The following is a 16334-nucleotide window of genomic DNA, read 5'->3' on the forward strand; positions in this document are numbered from 1 at the left end:
GGAGCGGAGGCCGTTCTGTATGTGGGATCCGAACCCTCGGCGGGAGCGCTGCCGCGCTCCCAAGCGGCACACTATAGCAGTGCGCCACCAGGCCGGCCCAATAATTGCCTTTTTTTCCAGTTCCTTCTGCCTGCTAATATTCCCCAGTGTTCTGTTCTCTTTGTTACAGATCTTTTATTTCTGCCACTTAAAACCTCATAGGGATAACTCTCCCAAGCTATAGTATCATTTCTGTTTGTGTGCCAGTCATTCCTGCTTAGACCTTACACTTATATTTCAAACTCAGAATATCTTAATTTGATTTGTCATCATTTCCTTCCACTTCCAACTTTCATTTTCTCATTTTGACTTCTCTTGTTCTATTAATGACACTACTATCCCTTCATTCATTCATACAGGGAGTCTCAGATCCATTGTATTCTGTGTGTTCTATGTTAACAGATGTTTTGTTGGGGGGGATTTCTGGGTTCACATTAAATTGGGAAATGTTAGGCTGAACAAATTCAGAGGATTTTTTTTAAAGCTACTTAACTTTTGAAACCTTTAATTAGTCAATATGCTAGTTTCTAAGAGGAATGTTCCCAATTTGTTTGACCATGGAGTTCCTTTTTCAAGATAAAATCAGTGTGAGAAATACTGTATTAAGAGAGTGAACTTTCACTTTTCTCTCTCTCTGCCATACTCACCCAGATTTGATTCTTCCTTCTCCCAAATTTATTTATAATTCTAATTTATTTTCTATGGGTTCATTCTTTTCTGTTCTGACTGCCCCACCTTAGTTCAAACATTTATCACCTTAGACCATGACTTTATAGTAATTTTCCTTTTGGTTTCCTTATCTCCTGACTTTACCCTGTCCAATCTGTTATCTTCAATGATACACATTAATTCTTCTTAAAGCAGGGTGGTAACTACATTATTATGCTATAGACACCACCAACGTAATCATGTGGATGCCAAGGCATATTTCCAGTGTAATTGCTTGTTAATTCCATCGATACATTCTTTGATTTATCTAGTTTTTATTCCTTTCCACTGCCTGAACAAGAGTTGTATTTTCCTTTATTTTTGTCTTTGTTTATTCTATATCTCTGCTTAGAATGCCACCTTCTCCTCATTTTTCTTCATACTTAAATTCTACATATTCTTTTAGGGCCCACTCAGAAGCTGCTTTCATAAATATGTTTTCCCAGTTGTTTGTGATTCTTTTCTTTACCCTCTTACAGCAATTCATTTATACTATTTACATAGTACTTACAGCTTTTACTTTGATTGTAAGTGTGTATATGTGTATATCTTATATTTCCTACTGGTTTGCAGATCCTGTAGAGATAGCCCTAGTAATACATAGAACAATTTTATACTCACTTAATAAATATTTATTGAAGGATGAGTGGTAAAGTAAATAACTTGTCAACTTATTTGCATTTTTATTTTCCTTTTAGGAAGAACTCTTACTTGTGGCTTATAAAGAATGTCATAAAGCTGTAATGAGGTGCAGTACAAGTTTCATATCTGGTAGCAAGACACTAGTACAGTTGTGTGGTCATACTTTGGAAACTAAGTCTTACAGAGTATCTGAGGATCTTGTAAGCATACATCTGCCACTTTCTAGGACTCTTGCTGGTGAGTGAGTGTTTTTTGCTTATTCCATGTATCTGTTAGCTTTGTTTCCTAGATATTGAGAGTAGTAGAATCATTTCTATTTTTCTTATGTGTGCAGTATGTACAGACAGATCAGACATCACAGTTAAGGGCTATCACTGTCACAGTCCTTCAAGGAGCTGTCACCAGAACATCTGTCTAAGGATGCTTCTTTTTCTGGGCCTTTTAAAATCTGGATCAACTAATGGATTCTTATAGTATACACTTAAGGTCTAACTCGTTAACTCATCTTCCTTGTAAACTCAAATGCAATAAAATCTTCTTGCTGGTTTTTAACCCTCCTCTGTGCCCAATTTCACCACTGTATTGTCTGTCACTCTTCCTTCACTACTAAAAGAAAGTAATTATAGATTTTCTTTAATAATTTGTATTTCCATGTAAATCAGCACTTCATCTGTCAGATTTTCTTTTTAATAACTTTATTGAGGTGTATATATTTATATTTTTAGTTGTAAAAATGTATAACATAAAATTTACCATTTTTAAGCATTTTTAAGTATATAGTTCAATGGCATTAAGTACATTCACATTGTTGCACAACCATCACCATCATCCATCTCCATTACCTTCTCATCTTCCAAAAATGAAACTTCCAATACTGAAATATAATATTATTATTATTATTATTAAATAATGACTCCCTGTTTCCACCACCACCACTACCACAGCACTTGGCAACCACCACTCTCTGTCTCTATGAATTTGTCTGCTCTAGTTACTTATTGAATCACATGGTATTTGTCCTTTCGTGACTGGCTTACTTCACTTACCATAATATCCTCAAGGTTTATCTGCATTGCAGTATGTGTCAGAATTTCTTTTCTTTTTAAGGCTGAATAATAGTCCATCGTGTATGAACATTTTGTTCATCTTTTTATCCATCAATGGACACTTGAGTCACTTCCACATTTTGGCTATTGTGGATGATGCTGTTATGGACCTGGGTATACAAATATCTGTACAGGTCCTTGCTTTCCATTCTTTTGGGTATGTACCCAGTCGTGGAATTGCTGGATCTTATGGGAATTCCATGTTTAACTTTTTGAGGAAATGTCATATTGTTTTCTATAGCACTGTACCATTTTACATTCCCACCAGCTGTGCACAAGGGTTCTAGTTCTTCTACATCTTTGTTAACACTTTATTTTCTGTTTTTTTTTAACAATAGCCATCCTAATGGGTGTCAAGTCGCATCTCATTGTGGTTTTGATTTGAATTTTCCTAATGATTAGTGATGTTGAACATCTTTTCATATGCTTATTGGCCATTTGTATATCTTTGGAGAAATATCTGTTCAAGTGCTTTGCCCATTTTTTAATCCGGTTGTTTATTATTTTGCTATTCAGTGTAGGAGTTCTTTGTATATTCTGGATATTAACTTCTTATCAGATATATAATTTGCAAATATTTTCTCCCATTCTGTGGGTTGCCTTTTTACTCTGTCAATAGCGTCCCTTGAAGCATAAGAGTTTTTGATGTAGTCCAATTTATCTTTATTTTCCTATTGTTGCCTGTGCTTTTGGTGTCATATCCAAAAAATCATTGTCAAATCCAGTGTCATGAATCCTTTTCCCTATGTTTTCTTCTAAGAGCTATAGTTTTAGCTCCTCTGTTTAGGTCTTTGGTCGATTTTGAGTTAATTTTTTTATATGGTGTAATTTACAGCAGGTGATTTTTATATTGCTTCTATATTTATTCTAAAATACTTAGATTAGTTTTCATTTATTTTGATGCTTGGTTAAGAGCAGAATATCCATATCTTGAGAGGTAGCATATTATTTTTATATAATGTATGAGCACACCCTGCACAGTGTAGGATTTTAAGTATGCTAGTAAAATTTTGTTTCAAAATTAGAAACCGAAAATTTGCATCTAGGGTGTTATTTCTTTTCTTTTCTTTTTTTTTTTATTTGTTTGTTTGTTTTTAGAGTGTTATTTCTCAACTAAACTAAAAAATAAATAAATGTATATTTAAATCACATGAGTTTACAAACTTGGTAATGTTAACTAGTAAACAATTTGACTGAGTTTAATTGCTTTCTCATTTTCTCTCTTTTTTTTTAAACTTTAGGTCTTCATGTGCGTTTGAGCAGGCTGGGTGCTGTTTCAAGACTACATGAATTTGTGCCTTTTGTAAGTGACTGTACCAAGTGTTGATTTGCATGTATCCTATTTCTAAACACTTCTTGGTTCATGGGTGAGAAGGAAAATAGTATTTTGAAACCCATCTGAGTATTCCCTTTTAGTAATTTTATATCCATATATAGCACATTGAAATCTGAATCATGAGGACTTGGAAGTTATCTAGTTCAAGCCCTTCCACTTTACACATGAGAAAACTAAGGAATTTGTAGTGCCATAACTTTGAGACATATCCAAGCCCTGTGAGAAGTAATGAAATTGACCTCACTGTTTCAGGAGGACTTTCAAGTAGAGGTGCTAGTGGAATATCCTTTGCGTTGTCTGGTATTGGTTGCCCAGGTTGTTGCTGAGATGTGGCGAAGAAATGGGCTGTCTCTCATTAGCCAGGTATGGCAAGATCTATTATTTATATTTATGAATGTGTTCATTCTCTGATTTTTTTTTCTTTTTATAATTTTACCCTGTGTCCCAAGATTTTGCTGAGTATTTGCTTCTCTTCTCTTGTATAAACTCTTAGAAATGAGAGTTCTAGGGACCATGTAGGTATTTCTCCTTTTATTCTATTTATTGCTTACTCTATCTGAATTATAGGAAACTAGGGTACCTGAGTAAATAGATTAGGTGAAAGCCAGTAGTACCACCGGAAGCCTCTCCATTAACATAGCTCTTTCATAAGACCTTTAGTCTTCCTACCAGCTGTCTTAATTGAAGGCCACTTTATAATTTTTCCTTCCAGTTTAGAGTAAGTATGGAGAAGTGTGTTTCCGAAAAGGTAGAGAAATAGGACTTGTAAAGTTACCACTTGGGAAAAAAATGGTGTAATAATTAAGTGTAGAAATTGGTTTATTTTTTTGAAGTAGGTATTTTAAACTTAGGAGAAATACTTTTGTTGCACATGTTAAGAGTAATAACTAATATGGAGCATTTTTAACTCAAGTGTTTTCATGCCATATTTTTCACTTTATCCTCACAAATCTCTTAAATTCATAGATTTACAACTTATTTTTTTTGCCACTAAGGAGTTCTAGGGGTTTCTAGCTTAGAGAAAATTCTAAAAACAGGTTTTGTTAAACGTTTTGCTTGAAATAAAATAATTATTTTAGCAAGCATCTAGTCTACCTTTTATTTTATAGGTGTTTTACTACCAAGATGTTAAGTGTAGAGAAGAAATGTATGATAAAGATATCATCATGCTTCAGGTACCTATTTAAATTACTTCTGACATTTATGTCTTCACCTTCCTTCTTATATTCCTTGTAATGAGAGAAGATATTGTAATTATTTTTAACTTTACTTAAATTTTTTTCACTGTTAAACTGAATATGATATCACAGAAGTAAAGTAACTTCAGAGTTACTTTATGATTTTCTGACATTTCTACTAGAGACAAAATGTTTCACCATTTAATACACAAGAAATATGATGCTGGATTTCTTTCACAGATTGGTGCATCTTTAATGGATCCCAACAAGTTCTTGTTACTGGTACTTCAGAGGTATGAACTTGCTGATGCTTTTAACAAGACCATATCTACAAAAGACCAGGTAAGCAACAGAAACTATGTGAATTAATTTCAAAGGAAATATTGTTGTTATTGTTTTAGTCATATAAAAGTTTCTTACTTTATGTATACCTCCAAAATCCACATGTATACATATAGCCATGTATATATATGCACACACACATATTATTTTTACTCTAGAAAAATTAGAATATATGTATTTTTTACTTTCTTTTTTTTCTTGTTTTTTTTAATTTTTTGTTCAATCTTTTTCTTATTATATATTTTTAACAAAGAGAAGAAAAATCACATGAAACACTGCCTCCTGGAAATTATCACTTTTAAAGTTTGAGTCTTATTTGTTTTTAAAGCAAAAATTGTATCATTTTGTATGTGCTGTTTTGTAATGTTTCCTTTGCTTAACAAAATGTTGTGATAAGTTTTTTTTTTAATTGAAGCTTAATCTCAACATATGTACATCTTTAATGGCACTGGTATTTTTAATCTTTGTTGCTCTCATAGATGAAAGTTTTTAATTTTCAGTATAATTGACCATGTTTTCATTATTATTGGCATTTTTTTTTTCTTTTTGGCCAAGTGAAGTATCTGTTCCTGTCCTTCACGCCTTTTCTGTTTTTGTAAAAGCTCCTTATTTAGTGAGGATATTAACTCATTTATTACAATTTGTGGGGTGTTTTTTTTTTTTTTGGTCTTTTTTCGTGACTGGTAACGGGATCGCAACCCTTGGTGTTGTGCCCGTACCGCGACCGGCAACGGGATCGCAACCCTCGGTGTCACGCCCGCACCGTGCTCAACCAGTGAGCAGACTGGTCTCTACATGGGATCCGAACCCTCGGCAGGAGCGCCACCACGCTCCCAAGCGCTGCACTCTACTGAGTGTGCCACTGGGCCGGTCCTACAATTTGTGTTTTGTTCCATGGTGTTTTGTCATATCTTTATTGTTTTAATATTTGAAGTACAAGCTTATAGAGTAGCCCTTGAATACTTTGAGTTCTTAAAATCACATTGTTTTATTCTTTCAAATTAGAAGTCACTTGCAAATAGCCAAAAAATAGGATATAAAGTTTATAGCTGATTTTTAGTTGTACGTTATAGTTAATTCGTGAAAATGAATATCTGATTTGATACAGTTCTGAAATAGGGGTGTGTTAAGGATGCGTTCCCTGACTGTAACTGTTGGATATCTATTTGAAGCCACTTTCTCACTAACCCAGGTAAAAAGGAAAGCAATAGTAGAGTAGTCCTTAAAAATTAAATTAGTTTGTTGACTTAAGACTATATAAGGGATAATGATAATGAAAACAATGACAATATTTAACAATTGATATTGAGTTCTTATTATGTGCCAGGTATTATGAACCGTGTTGAATTTGATGTCAAAAGGGGAACTGTTCATCTCTGTAACTATATGTTGTGCTCTGAAACAAAGTACTAGACTGGATAGACCATGAATCTGATCCAGAAATGTATGTTTAATGGAGGTTTTTGGTTTTTATGAAACTAATTTATTCTTTTTCAATTCTATAGGATTTGATTAAACAGTATAATACATTAATAGAAGAAATGCTTCAGGTCCTCATCTATATTGTGGGTAAGATTAAAACAAAATGTTTCAAAGTAGAACATGCGTTATTTTTCAGAGAAAACATTAGTAAGAACTATAATTAATCATTTTTGTCCTCTTCCAAATACAGCAAAGAATGTTAATTAGAAATTAATGTGACTGGGGCCGGCCCGGTGGCGCACTGCTACAGTGCGCCGCTTGGGAAGTGTGGCGGCGCTCCCGCCGAGGGTTCGGATCCCACATACAGACCGGTTCCTGCTCACTGGCTGAGCGAGGTGCGGAAGCAACGCCGAGGGTTGCGATCCCGTTGCCGGTCCCGGTCCGGTACGGGCGCGACACTGAGGGTTGCGATCCGTTGCCGGTCACGAAAAAAGACAAAAAGGAAAAAAAAAAAGAGAGAGATTACTGTGACTGATGTGATTGATACATTTAGAAACCCACCTTTAAAAAAGCACAGATCTTACATCTTTATTTTTTAGTACCTGAATTATAATTGTTTGGACTTATTTGGAGGTCTGGAATATAGTTATGTGAGGTAGACATGTAGATGGAAAAAACCTCATTTAGTGCTAAAAATGTTTTATGTATATATATGAAATTTAAACATAACACAGGTCTTAGTAAAATTTATTTTCATTGCGTCATTCTCTTAAATTACTTGGTGCAAATATTGGCCATACTTCGCTTCATTAAGCTTACCTAGGGAAAGAAAAAAGAATGTTCTTTGCCAGAAATAAAAGTTATTATGACACTGACCTTTTGAAATGTGTTTTATAATTCAGCTAAAATTAATATAGGAATTCCTTGCAGAAACACTTATAGATTCTAAACTATTGAATACAACATGGTCCCTGTTGATTTTGCCAGCTCGATGCATCAGTGCCAACATCTTGTTCTTGACTTCTCATTCTAGCTTTTGTTATTTACTTTACTACTTCAGACATTGTTTTGTTTTAATATTACCTAATGAGGATTCTAGCCATTAGCTATAAGTTTGTAAACATGGTTTCATTTTACTTGTTTGTCAGAGAGCTGGTTGCTGGACTAACTGCTTGTCTCAGTAGAAAGTGTTGTAAGCTTTTATTACTAAGTGAGACTTAAATCTTCCAGGCTGCTAACTTTTCCTGTCCAGAATATTTCAGTAAGAAACTGATGGGGAAAAAATGGGCAAATTAAAAGTGTATAAATGATTCTGAAGTTGATTATATACTTTATCAAATTATAGGAACTTGAGGGGAATTTTTGTGTTTGTTCTTGTATGAAGAATTTCTAATATTGTACTATAATTTTACTGTTTTTTTTTTTTTTACTATTATTGCTATTATTATTTTAATGTTATTGTGTTTATCCAGATTTATTGGGATTTTCCTCCTATGTGATAGGATTTTTAGTTGAATCTTGCTGTATTCCTGAGTATAGGTTTGTTATTTTGAGGAGTCAACATTCTTGTTGAAAAGAAATTATAATCTCTGGTTTTATAGTGGAAAAAATATTAAGAAGTAGAAAAAAATTCAGCTTAATAATCAGAAGATCCAGTCTTGGCCTTATTTCACCTATTAAGAGTATGCCACTTACATTTTTTGGGCCTCAGATTCCTGATTTGCAAAATGTGGGGGTGATCTACATGATCTCTAAGGTTCCATCTAGCACAAAAATTCTAGGTGGTACTGTTTTTGGTGAGAAAATATGAAAATTACAAAATATTTTACAAGTGTCAAGAGGATGAGTGTGTTGGAAATGGATTCACTTAACAAAAAGTCATTCTATGACAAATTCATAGAATTCATCAAATCTCTTAGGCCAGGGGTTTCTTTCTTTTTAACCCTTCTATAGGTATCATGGGACTTTGTGTAGATGTTATAGTGTTGAAAATCAATGGTTGACATAAAGCCAGATGTTGTAAATGTTGTAAGCCTTCTTGAGGCAATGGGAATTAGATGCTGTTTACACAAGTGAAGTTCCCATAGTTAATTTAGCCATTTCTCTCTCCATTTGGCAGTTTATTGCGATAAAAGATGAAAACCTGACCATGTGGGTATTTCCACAACACGAATCATTCCTGATACGTATTACTGTTTTGTCATTTAATCCATGAAGACATTTTTAAATATTTTGTTTTTCAGTTTTCACTTTGTTCTTTCTTAAATAACAAGTAAAGATAAAATTGAGGAACATCTTGAAAGAAAAGCTATTGAGTGATGGGCATCTGCCTTGTTTTCTGGATTAGAAACACTTGCTAATTTAATTGAGAGGCCTTGTTTATAATGTGTGAATATGTGTATGTATACATATGTGTGTTTGTATGTATGTGTGTATGAGTAAGTTAAAACAAGGCCATGATTCTCCTTCAGGTCACTTCAATTTTTTCTGTCTTTCAGCAGATAGACTGTTGTTCAGATTTGGGAACATGTCCAAATAATTTTTGGTCCCTTTCTTATAGATCTAATTTAATAGAGTGTTCTATGTATAAGTGCTCCTGGCAGGGAGAGATTTAAATAGAAAGCAATTAACTATTCTACTTTTTCTTTTCATTATATTAGGAGAGCGTTATGTACCTGGAGTGGGAAATGTGACCAAAGAAGAGGTCACAATGAGAGAAATTATTCACTTGCTTTGCATTGAGCCCATGCCACATAGTGCCATTGCCAAAAATTTACCTGAAAATGTAAGTCTAATTTTGTTTTTCTCCACTTACTTCAAGATAGGATAGCTTTTTCTTTTTCTTTTTAGTTGGAAGCTACTTCAAAATTTTAGAAAACTTTGTTTAGCTAAAAGCCCTATATTATTACCTTACAGATGTATAATCATCATTCATTCTTTAGTGATACAAACTTTAATTCTGGGAGAATCTTCTTTTCGTTTTCTTTAAAATAAGGTTTCTCCAGAGGAAAAGAGGGCTCCCTGAAATATTGGGACTGTTTGGGTGGTGTGTTAATCTGGGTCTTCTGAGGAGCAGATCTCAAGACAAAACATTAAGATTTTGTTCAAGAAAATGGTGGGGGAGGGCCGGCCCGGTGGCGCACTGGATAAGTGCGCCGCTTGGGAAGCGTGGCAGCGCTCCCGCCCGAGGGTTCGGATCCCACATACAGACCGGTTCCGCTCACTGGCTGAGCGAGGCGCGGGAGCAACACCGAGGGTTGCAGTCCCGTTGCCGGTCCCCGGTCCAGTACGGGGGCAACACTGAGGGTTGCGATCCGTTGCCAGACACGGAAAAAGACAAAAAAGAAAAGAAAAGAAAAGAAAAGAAAATGGTGGGGGAGCTGGAAAGGCTAGGGAGCCATCAGAGTATGATGCAAGTTCTGACTCCTGGTGAAAGAAAGAGAGAAGGAAGGTTAAATAGAAGCATCCTAGACTGCTGGGCTTTGGTGCCTTCCTACTGGTGTCTTCCCATGTCTCCCAGAGTGAGCCTGCTTTATTATCTCTGCCTCACTCATTGTCTGGGAACAGCTGGTGAGAAGTTTGGCCTTAGTGGGACCAGAATACAGCAGCCAAAGCACGTGGTCATTTATGCTCCCTCTAATTAGAGGTCTGCAAAGTGCATTCTCATGGCCTCCACAGGTGGTATTTGTTTTTGTATATACAGATATTGAAGTATTAGTCCTAAAGATTATGAGTCTCATACTGAGATTTGAGTATGAATTAGAACAATGATTCTTTAAAAGGAATTATACTTACCTATCAAAGTATCAAATGCTATTAAGGCTTTCCAGAGAGGTAGAATAGGGATAAGCTCTGACTACTTGTCATCTCTTTCCCCGCTTTCCCCCCAATTATTTGTATCTTTTTTCCAGTTTTATTGTTAACTGATTTTCAAACTGTAGTCATTTGGCATATCACCTTTATAATTTTTGCATATTCATCTACCAACTTAACGATTATTAATAAGAAGTCACATTTTTTATATCAACTCACATTTTTCCTTAGTATCTTTCCAAGCAGTAATATCAATGAAATAGTATGCTTGATGTTGTAGATCATTTTGTCCCTAATATGTATTTTTGGGGGTTTTTTGTTTGTTTTTTTTTTGGAGGTTGGCCAGTATGGGTATCTGAACCCTTGAGCTTGGTGTTATAATACTCCTCTCTAACCAGCTGAGCTAACTGGCCAGCCTTCTAAAACAGGTGAATAACTATTCAATATTTTTAAAATATATAACTTGTAATACCTAAAACAATTTCACATACTACCAGTGAATATGCATACCATACCTTGCCAAAAAAAAAAAAATGCTTTAAGGTATACCCTAATTTTTGCTGCTTACTCCAAATACTGTTTTTTAAAAAGGAGGTTAAATTTCTTAATTTATAGGAATCCATGAGATTACTGTAGTAACTTGGCTGGTCCTTATTCTGATTTTTAATGACTTCATAAAAAAATAGTGTCTGTCTTCAAAGAGCAGTTGAGGCCAACCAGAAAAAAACACATAATTATAGAAGGTAGAGTACATCAAGGTAACTACACATGTGTTTTGCTATAGATCAGTAATTTGATCCAATATATTTGGTTTTAGGGATTAGTACAGCATGGGCATGTGCTTAAATGAGAGGGTGATGAACATACTACATAAAGAAAAGCTTCCTTTCTTTGAACTATTGGTAATGCCGTGTGTGTTTGCGCACACACATGTACATATATACGAGGATACTTCAGAAAGTTCATGGAAAAATAGAATTAAAAGATAATACGAATCTTTCCACGACCTTTTTGTAGTATTTGAAGTACACTCATATGTATATGTGTGTGTTCACACACATATGAAGGCAAATTTAGATAACATTTCTTTCTTAAGCAGTTTATACATAGCTCTTAACTTTTAAGAAATTGGTCTCCCAGGCCGGCCCGTGGCTCACTCGGTAGAGTGCGGTGCTGATAACACCAAGGCCACGGGTTCGGATCCTATATAGGGATGGCCGGTTTGCTCACTAGCTGAGCGTGGTGCTGACAACACCAAGCCAAGGGTTAAGATCCCCTTACCGGTCATCTTTAAAAAAAAAAAAAAAAAAAGAAAAGAAATTGGTCTCCCAAAACATGGCTAATTGGTTTCAGAGCTAATTTTTTAATATCGGAAATTGATCTTTTTAAATTATTTACAAAGTACTTCAGAGTTGCAGTTGAAAATACATTTCAATTCACAGTAAGAGAAGAGAGTTATTACATGAAGGTAAAAATGACAAAATATTATCTTTGCAGGAAAACAACGAAACTGGCTTAGAGAATGTCATAAACAAAGTAGCCACATTTAAGTAAGTGCTTAATATTTATGCTTATTCTAAGAGATAGATTGATCTTTGTTCGTGTACTTTGGATACTTAGTGGAAGCTCTGTAGTTCTTGCCTGAACTCCCAAGATAAGAATGGAGTACAGATTAGAAAAAGTGAGAATGAGGGGCACACAGTAGGCACTTAACTTAGTACATGTTTGTTGAAGAAATGAGTCTATTTGGTAAATGAATGAGAAATATCCATTTGTGATAATAGATGATTTAGATAATAAATAAATCTTTCTGATAGTCTCTTTCCCATTAATTTGAAGCCATGACTTCATTTGTTGTCTCATAAATTTTTATTTTATATCCTTTTTTATATTTTTCTCTATTAGAGCTAAAGCAGTATTTTATAATCCTTTTATTCTTTGAAGTATATGAAATGAAATAAGATTTTAATTGGATTAATTTTTAAAATTCGAAAAACTGATACTGATAGTGAATTCCTACTGGATGTAGTATTGTGCTTATAGATAAATTACTAGTTTCAAATAACTTTTAAAATAGGATGTTGCTTTTCTTATACTCTAATTATGTTTAGTGAAATATTTAACTTAAGAATTGAGTAGAAACCAAAAGCTATTTAATGTTGAGAACAAATGCAATGGTGTCCTTTTTGCTTTTCCTTATAGTACTGTATGATAGATACAACACTATATGTTCACCTACAATTTACTAAAGATATGATCTCTTCCTGCCATGTTGATCTTAGACAACACATTGTGCTTTAGTTGAATAGGCAACCTGTAGGCTTCAGAGGTGATAAAAGAAGCCATAGAGATTTAAGTAGGGCATGAAATCAGGTCTAAATAGTATAAAACAAACTTCCCCAGATTTGTTTGAATTTCATAATTATAAAACACAACTTAGCAGTTATTAGGACTTTGTGTTCACATGTAGGCTTTTCATTTTACTATTGCAGTGAAATTTATCATTTCAGCTTAAGAAAGCTGAATGAAATATAATAATGGGGGGGGGTTCGTTAAATTTTGACTTTTAGATTAATTTTTAGGTTCTTATTTTGTCTGTATGCTGTACTTCAAGAACATTGCAATTCATCTCTGTATTTTCCATCTATTTAGGAAACCAGGTGTATCAGGCCATGGAGTTTATGAACTGAAAGATGAATCATTGAAAGACTTCAATATGTACTTTTATCATTACTCCAAAACACAGCATAGCAAGGTATGAAAAGGTAGCCTTTTCAGTAAATAAACCAAAAATGCTTTTTGCTTTCTAACTCCAGAGAAAAGTTCCTGGTTTTTCTGTAGTTTCCTGCTGGTTTTCATTCATAGAGGGTATTATCTCACCCAAGAAATTAAAATTGAGTCAGTTATGTTATATATTATACAGGCAGTATTCAGATTTTCCTGATTATACCAAAAATGTTCTTTATAGCTGTCTTACGGGGAGGAGGGTTCGATCAAGCATTATGCACTTCATGATCATGCATTTAATTTGGTTGTCATGTTTCTATAGTCTCCTTTAATTTAGGATAGCTCTTTTGTCTTCTGTGTCTTTCATGACAATGACATTTCTGTAGAGTACAGGCTAGTTGTCTTTTAGAATATCCTACATTCTGCATGTTTGAGTGTAGTCTCATGATTAGATTGAAGTTAAACATTTTGGGGGATGAATACTACATAGGTGATATATTGCATCATATCAGTAGGCACATGTCTTTTTGCCCCATGAAGGATCACATTAAATTTGATCACTAAGTTAAGGGGATGTCTGGCTTTGTCCTTATAAGATGAATAGTTTACAGCTCACAGCACAGTACCCTGCACATAATAGGCACTAGGTAAATATTTTTCACAGAAAAGAACAGGGACTCAGTTCTTCACAAGGGATATTCCTCATCTATTTTGCTGTGGGCTTCCCTAGAATGGCTATTTTGTTTCTAAGATAAGGTAGCATTTTGAATATGTGCTTCACTATATTAAATATTTTAGTAGGTAGTTGGGTCTTTCCTGCCTACTTTAAAGTATTTCGTTTGTGGGCTGGCCCGGTGGCGCACTGGAGAGTGCGCCGCTTGGGAGCGCAGCGGCGCTCCCACCGAGGGTTTGGATCCCATGTGGAGACCGGTTCCCGCTCACTGGCTGAGCGCGGTGCGGGCGCAACACCAAGGGTTGCGATCCCGTTACCAGTCAGTAAAAAAGACAAAAAGGAAAAAAAAAAAAGTATTTTGTTTGTTTCATTCTTGCTAAGCAGTATGTTTAGTGATAGTTTTTTGTTTGTTTGTTTTAAATAGGCTGAACATATGCAGAAGAAAAGGAGAAAACAAGAAAACAAAGATGAAGGTAAAAAGTGAGATTCTGCATGGACTCATTTGACTATTTTCTTTGGTTTCGTTTCAGGAAATTACATAGTGTTTTGTTTTTGTTTTTGTTGGCTTTTGATTGTGGACAACTAAAGTGTAGAGAGCCTTTTGCTTTTCATTCACATATTAAGATGTGGCCTGTATCAGTGATAATAGAATTTTAAATTGATAGCCAGTGGAATTTATTTTGGGTGAATGACATAGTGACTTAATTTCCTTGACATTGATATTTTCAGTGCTTTAAAGGCAGCAAAAAATCTTGTGTTCTTTTGCACATAATCTATTATTTTAATTTTTGACATTTAGTATGCAGGATAATCCAAATAAAAATGTACCTGTTTGTCTCGTTTCACATCCATTCCCCACCCCTGTAGCATTGCCACCACCACCACCTCCTGAATTCTGCCCTGCTTTCAGCAAAGTGGTTAACCTTCTCAACTGTGATATCATGATGTACATTCTCAGGACCATATTCGAGCGGGCAATAGACATAGATTCTAACTTGTGGACTGAAGGGATGCTCCAAATGGTATGTTCACCTGAAATAATTGTTCTACATTGAGTCCTAGACTTCTTAGGGATCTGGAGCAGATTCCTGGCCTAACTTCAGTCGGAATCACATCTAGAGCAACCTATCTCTAGGGATCATTAAAAATAGCTTACATGTGGCCCGAATTTCCTTAGTGATATATTCCCATGTTTTTAGCATCCTTACTTTTAGGAACCATTTATGTTTAGTAAAACCTACAAAAACAAGAAAAGGCCTACTCATGCTAATAGTAAATTGGCATGTTGTTATTGCATCATGATTTTTTATATTCTTTATGTCACTTGTATTATAAGGAGACAGTATAATAAGATTTCAAGACAGATAGGTTTAAGCTTGAATCCCGGGTTCCCCCCACCTTCCTATTTAGGAGCAAATAATAATTTCCTCATTAGTAAAACTGGTATAAGTGTACTTATTTCATGGAGTATTTACAAGAATTAGCTCAAGTAGAAGCAGTTATTTTTTCTTGATACTGTTTTAGATAAATTACATAATCATGCCACTTTGTGGTAGTTGTAACTGGATATTTATTTCATATCTGCCTAACTAAATTTTCTTTTTTCCTTGGATATTGTTAGTCTGCAGGCTGTAAATGCTGTCGTGCTGTATGTGTATTGCAATTTTTGTTATAGCAGTGATAAATACGTGCACTATTAAATTTCAGACCACAGAGATATATTTGAAAATCAAGTTAAATTTCTCTTCCTGTCTCCCAGTACCCTACTTAGGAGATAAGCACGCTAAAGTTTTGTGTATTCTGGAAATCATTCCACATCAGCATATATAGGTCTCCCTCATTCTTGATAGCTACATATTCCATTGTATGGATATACTTACTATAATGCATTTTACTCATCTCCTGTTAATAGGATCAGGTTGTTTTTAGGTCTTTGCTGTAAAAAAGAGCACTAAAATGAACATCCTTGTACAAATATCTTTGCCTACCTAAATGAGTATATGTATTACATTAATTCCTAGTACTGAATCTGTACCTTTACATTTTTGATAGATATTGTCAAATTGGCCTCCAAAAATATTACATCTGCTTACTTTCCCATCACAAGTGTGGTGAAAAGTGCTGTGTTTTATTAAACTCTAAAGTTTTTGCCACTCTAGTGAGTGAAAAATAGGTTGATATTTTTTCAACTCACATTTTGCTAATTTTAAGTGAGGATGAACATTTTTCATAGGCGTATTCATCATTTCTCTTTCTGTGAACTGCTTGTTTATAACCTTTGCCCATTTTTTACCTGTCAGGTTGCTTATTTTTATACCTCCACTTAAAATATACTTACCTAAAGAAGC

General features: G+C 34.6%; 1 protein-coding gene across 1 annotated transcript in view; it reads left to right on the top strand.

Annotated features, from left to right (window-relative positions):
• Positions 1 to 16334, top strand: part of UBR1 (ubiquitin protein ligase E3 component n-recognin 1) — a 143251-nt gene that overhangs the window by 67786 nt on the left and 59131 nt on the right. Inside the window, exons 15-25 of the mRNA XM_008574027.1 lie at positions 1446 to 1626; positions 3737 to 3798; positions 4084 to 4194; positions 4941 to 5006; positions 5250 to 5351; positions 6857 to 6920; positions 9434 to 9558; positions 12084 to 12136; positions 13239 to 13341; positions 14411 to 14459; positions 14854 to 15008. Coding sequence (XP_008572249.1) covers positions 1446 to 1626; positions 3737 to 3798; positions 4084 to 4194; positions 4941 to 5006; positions 5250 to 5351; positions 6857 to 6920; positions 9434 to 9558; positions 12084 to 12136; positions 13239 to 13341; positions 14411 to 14459; positions 14854 to 15008 — 1071 coding nt within the window. The remainder of the gene's footprint in view (positions 1 to 1445; positions 1627 to 3736; positions 3799 to 4083; positions 4195 to 4940; positions 5007 to 5249; positions 5352 to 6856; positions 6921 to 9433; positions 9559 to 12083; positions 12137 to 13238; positions 13342 to 14410; positions 14460 to 14853; positions 15009 to 16334) is intronic.

This window comes from Galeopterus variegatus, unplaced genomic scaffold (genome assembly GCF_000696425.1).
Source record: "Galeopterus variegatus unplaced genomic scaffold, G_variegatus-3.0.2 Scaffold984, whole genome shotgun sequence".
NCBI classification, from domain to species: domain Eukaryota; kingdom Metazoa; phylum Chordata; class Mammalia; order Dermoptera; family Cynocephalidae; genus Galeopterus; species Galeopterus variegatus.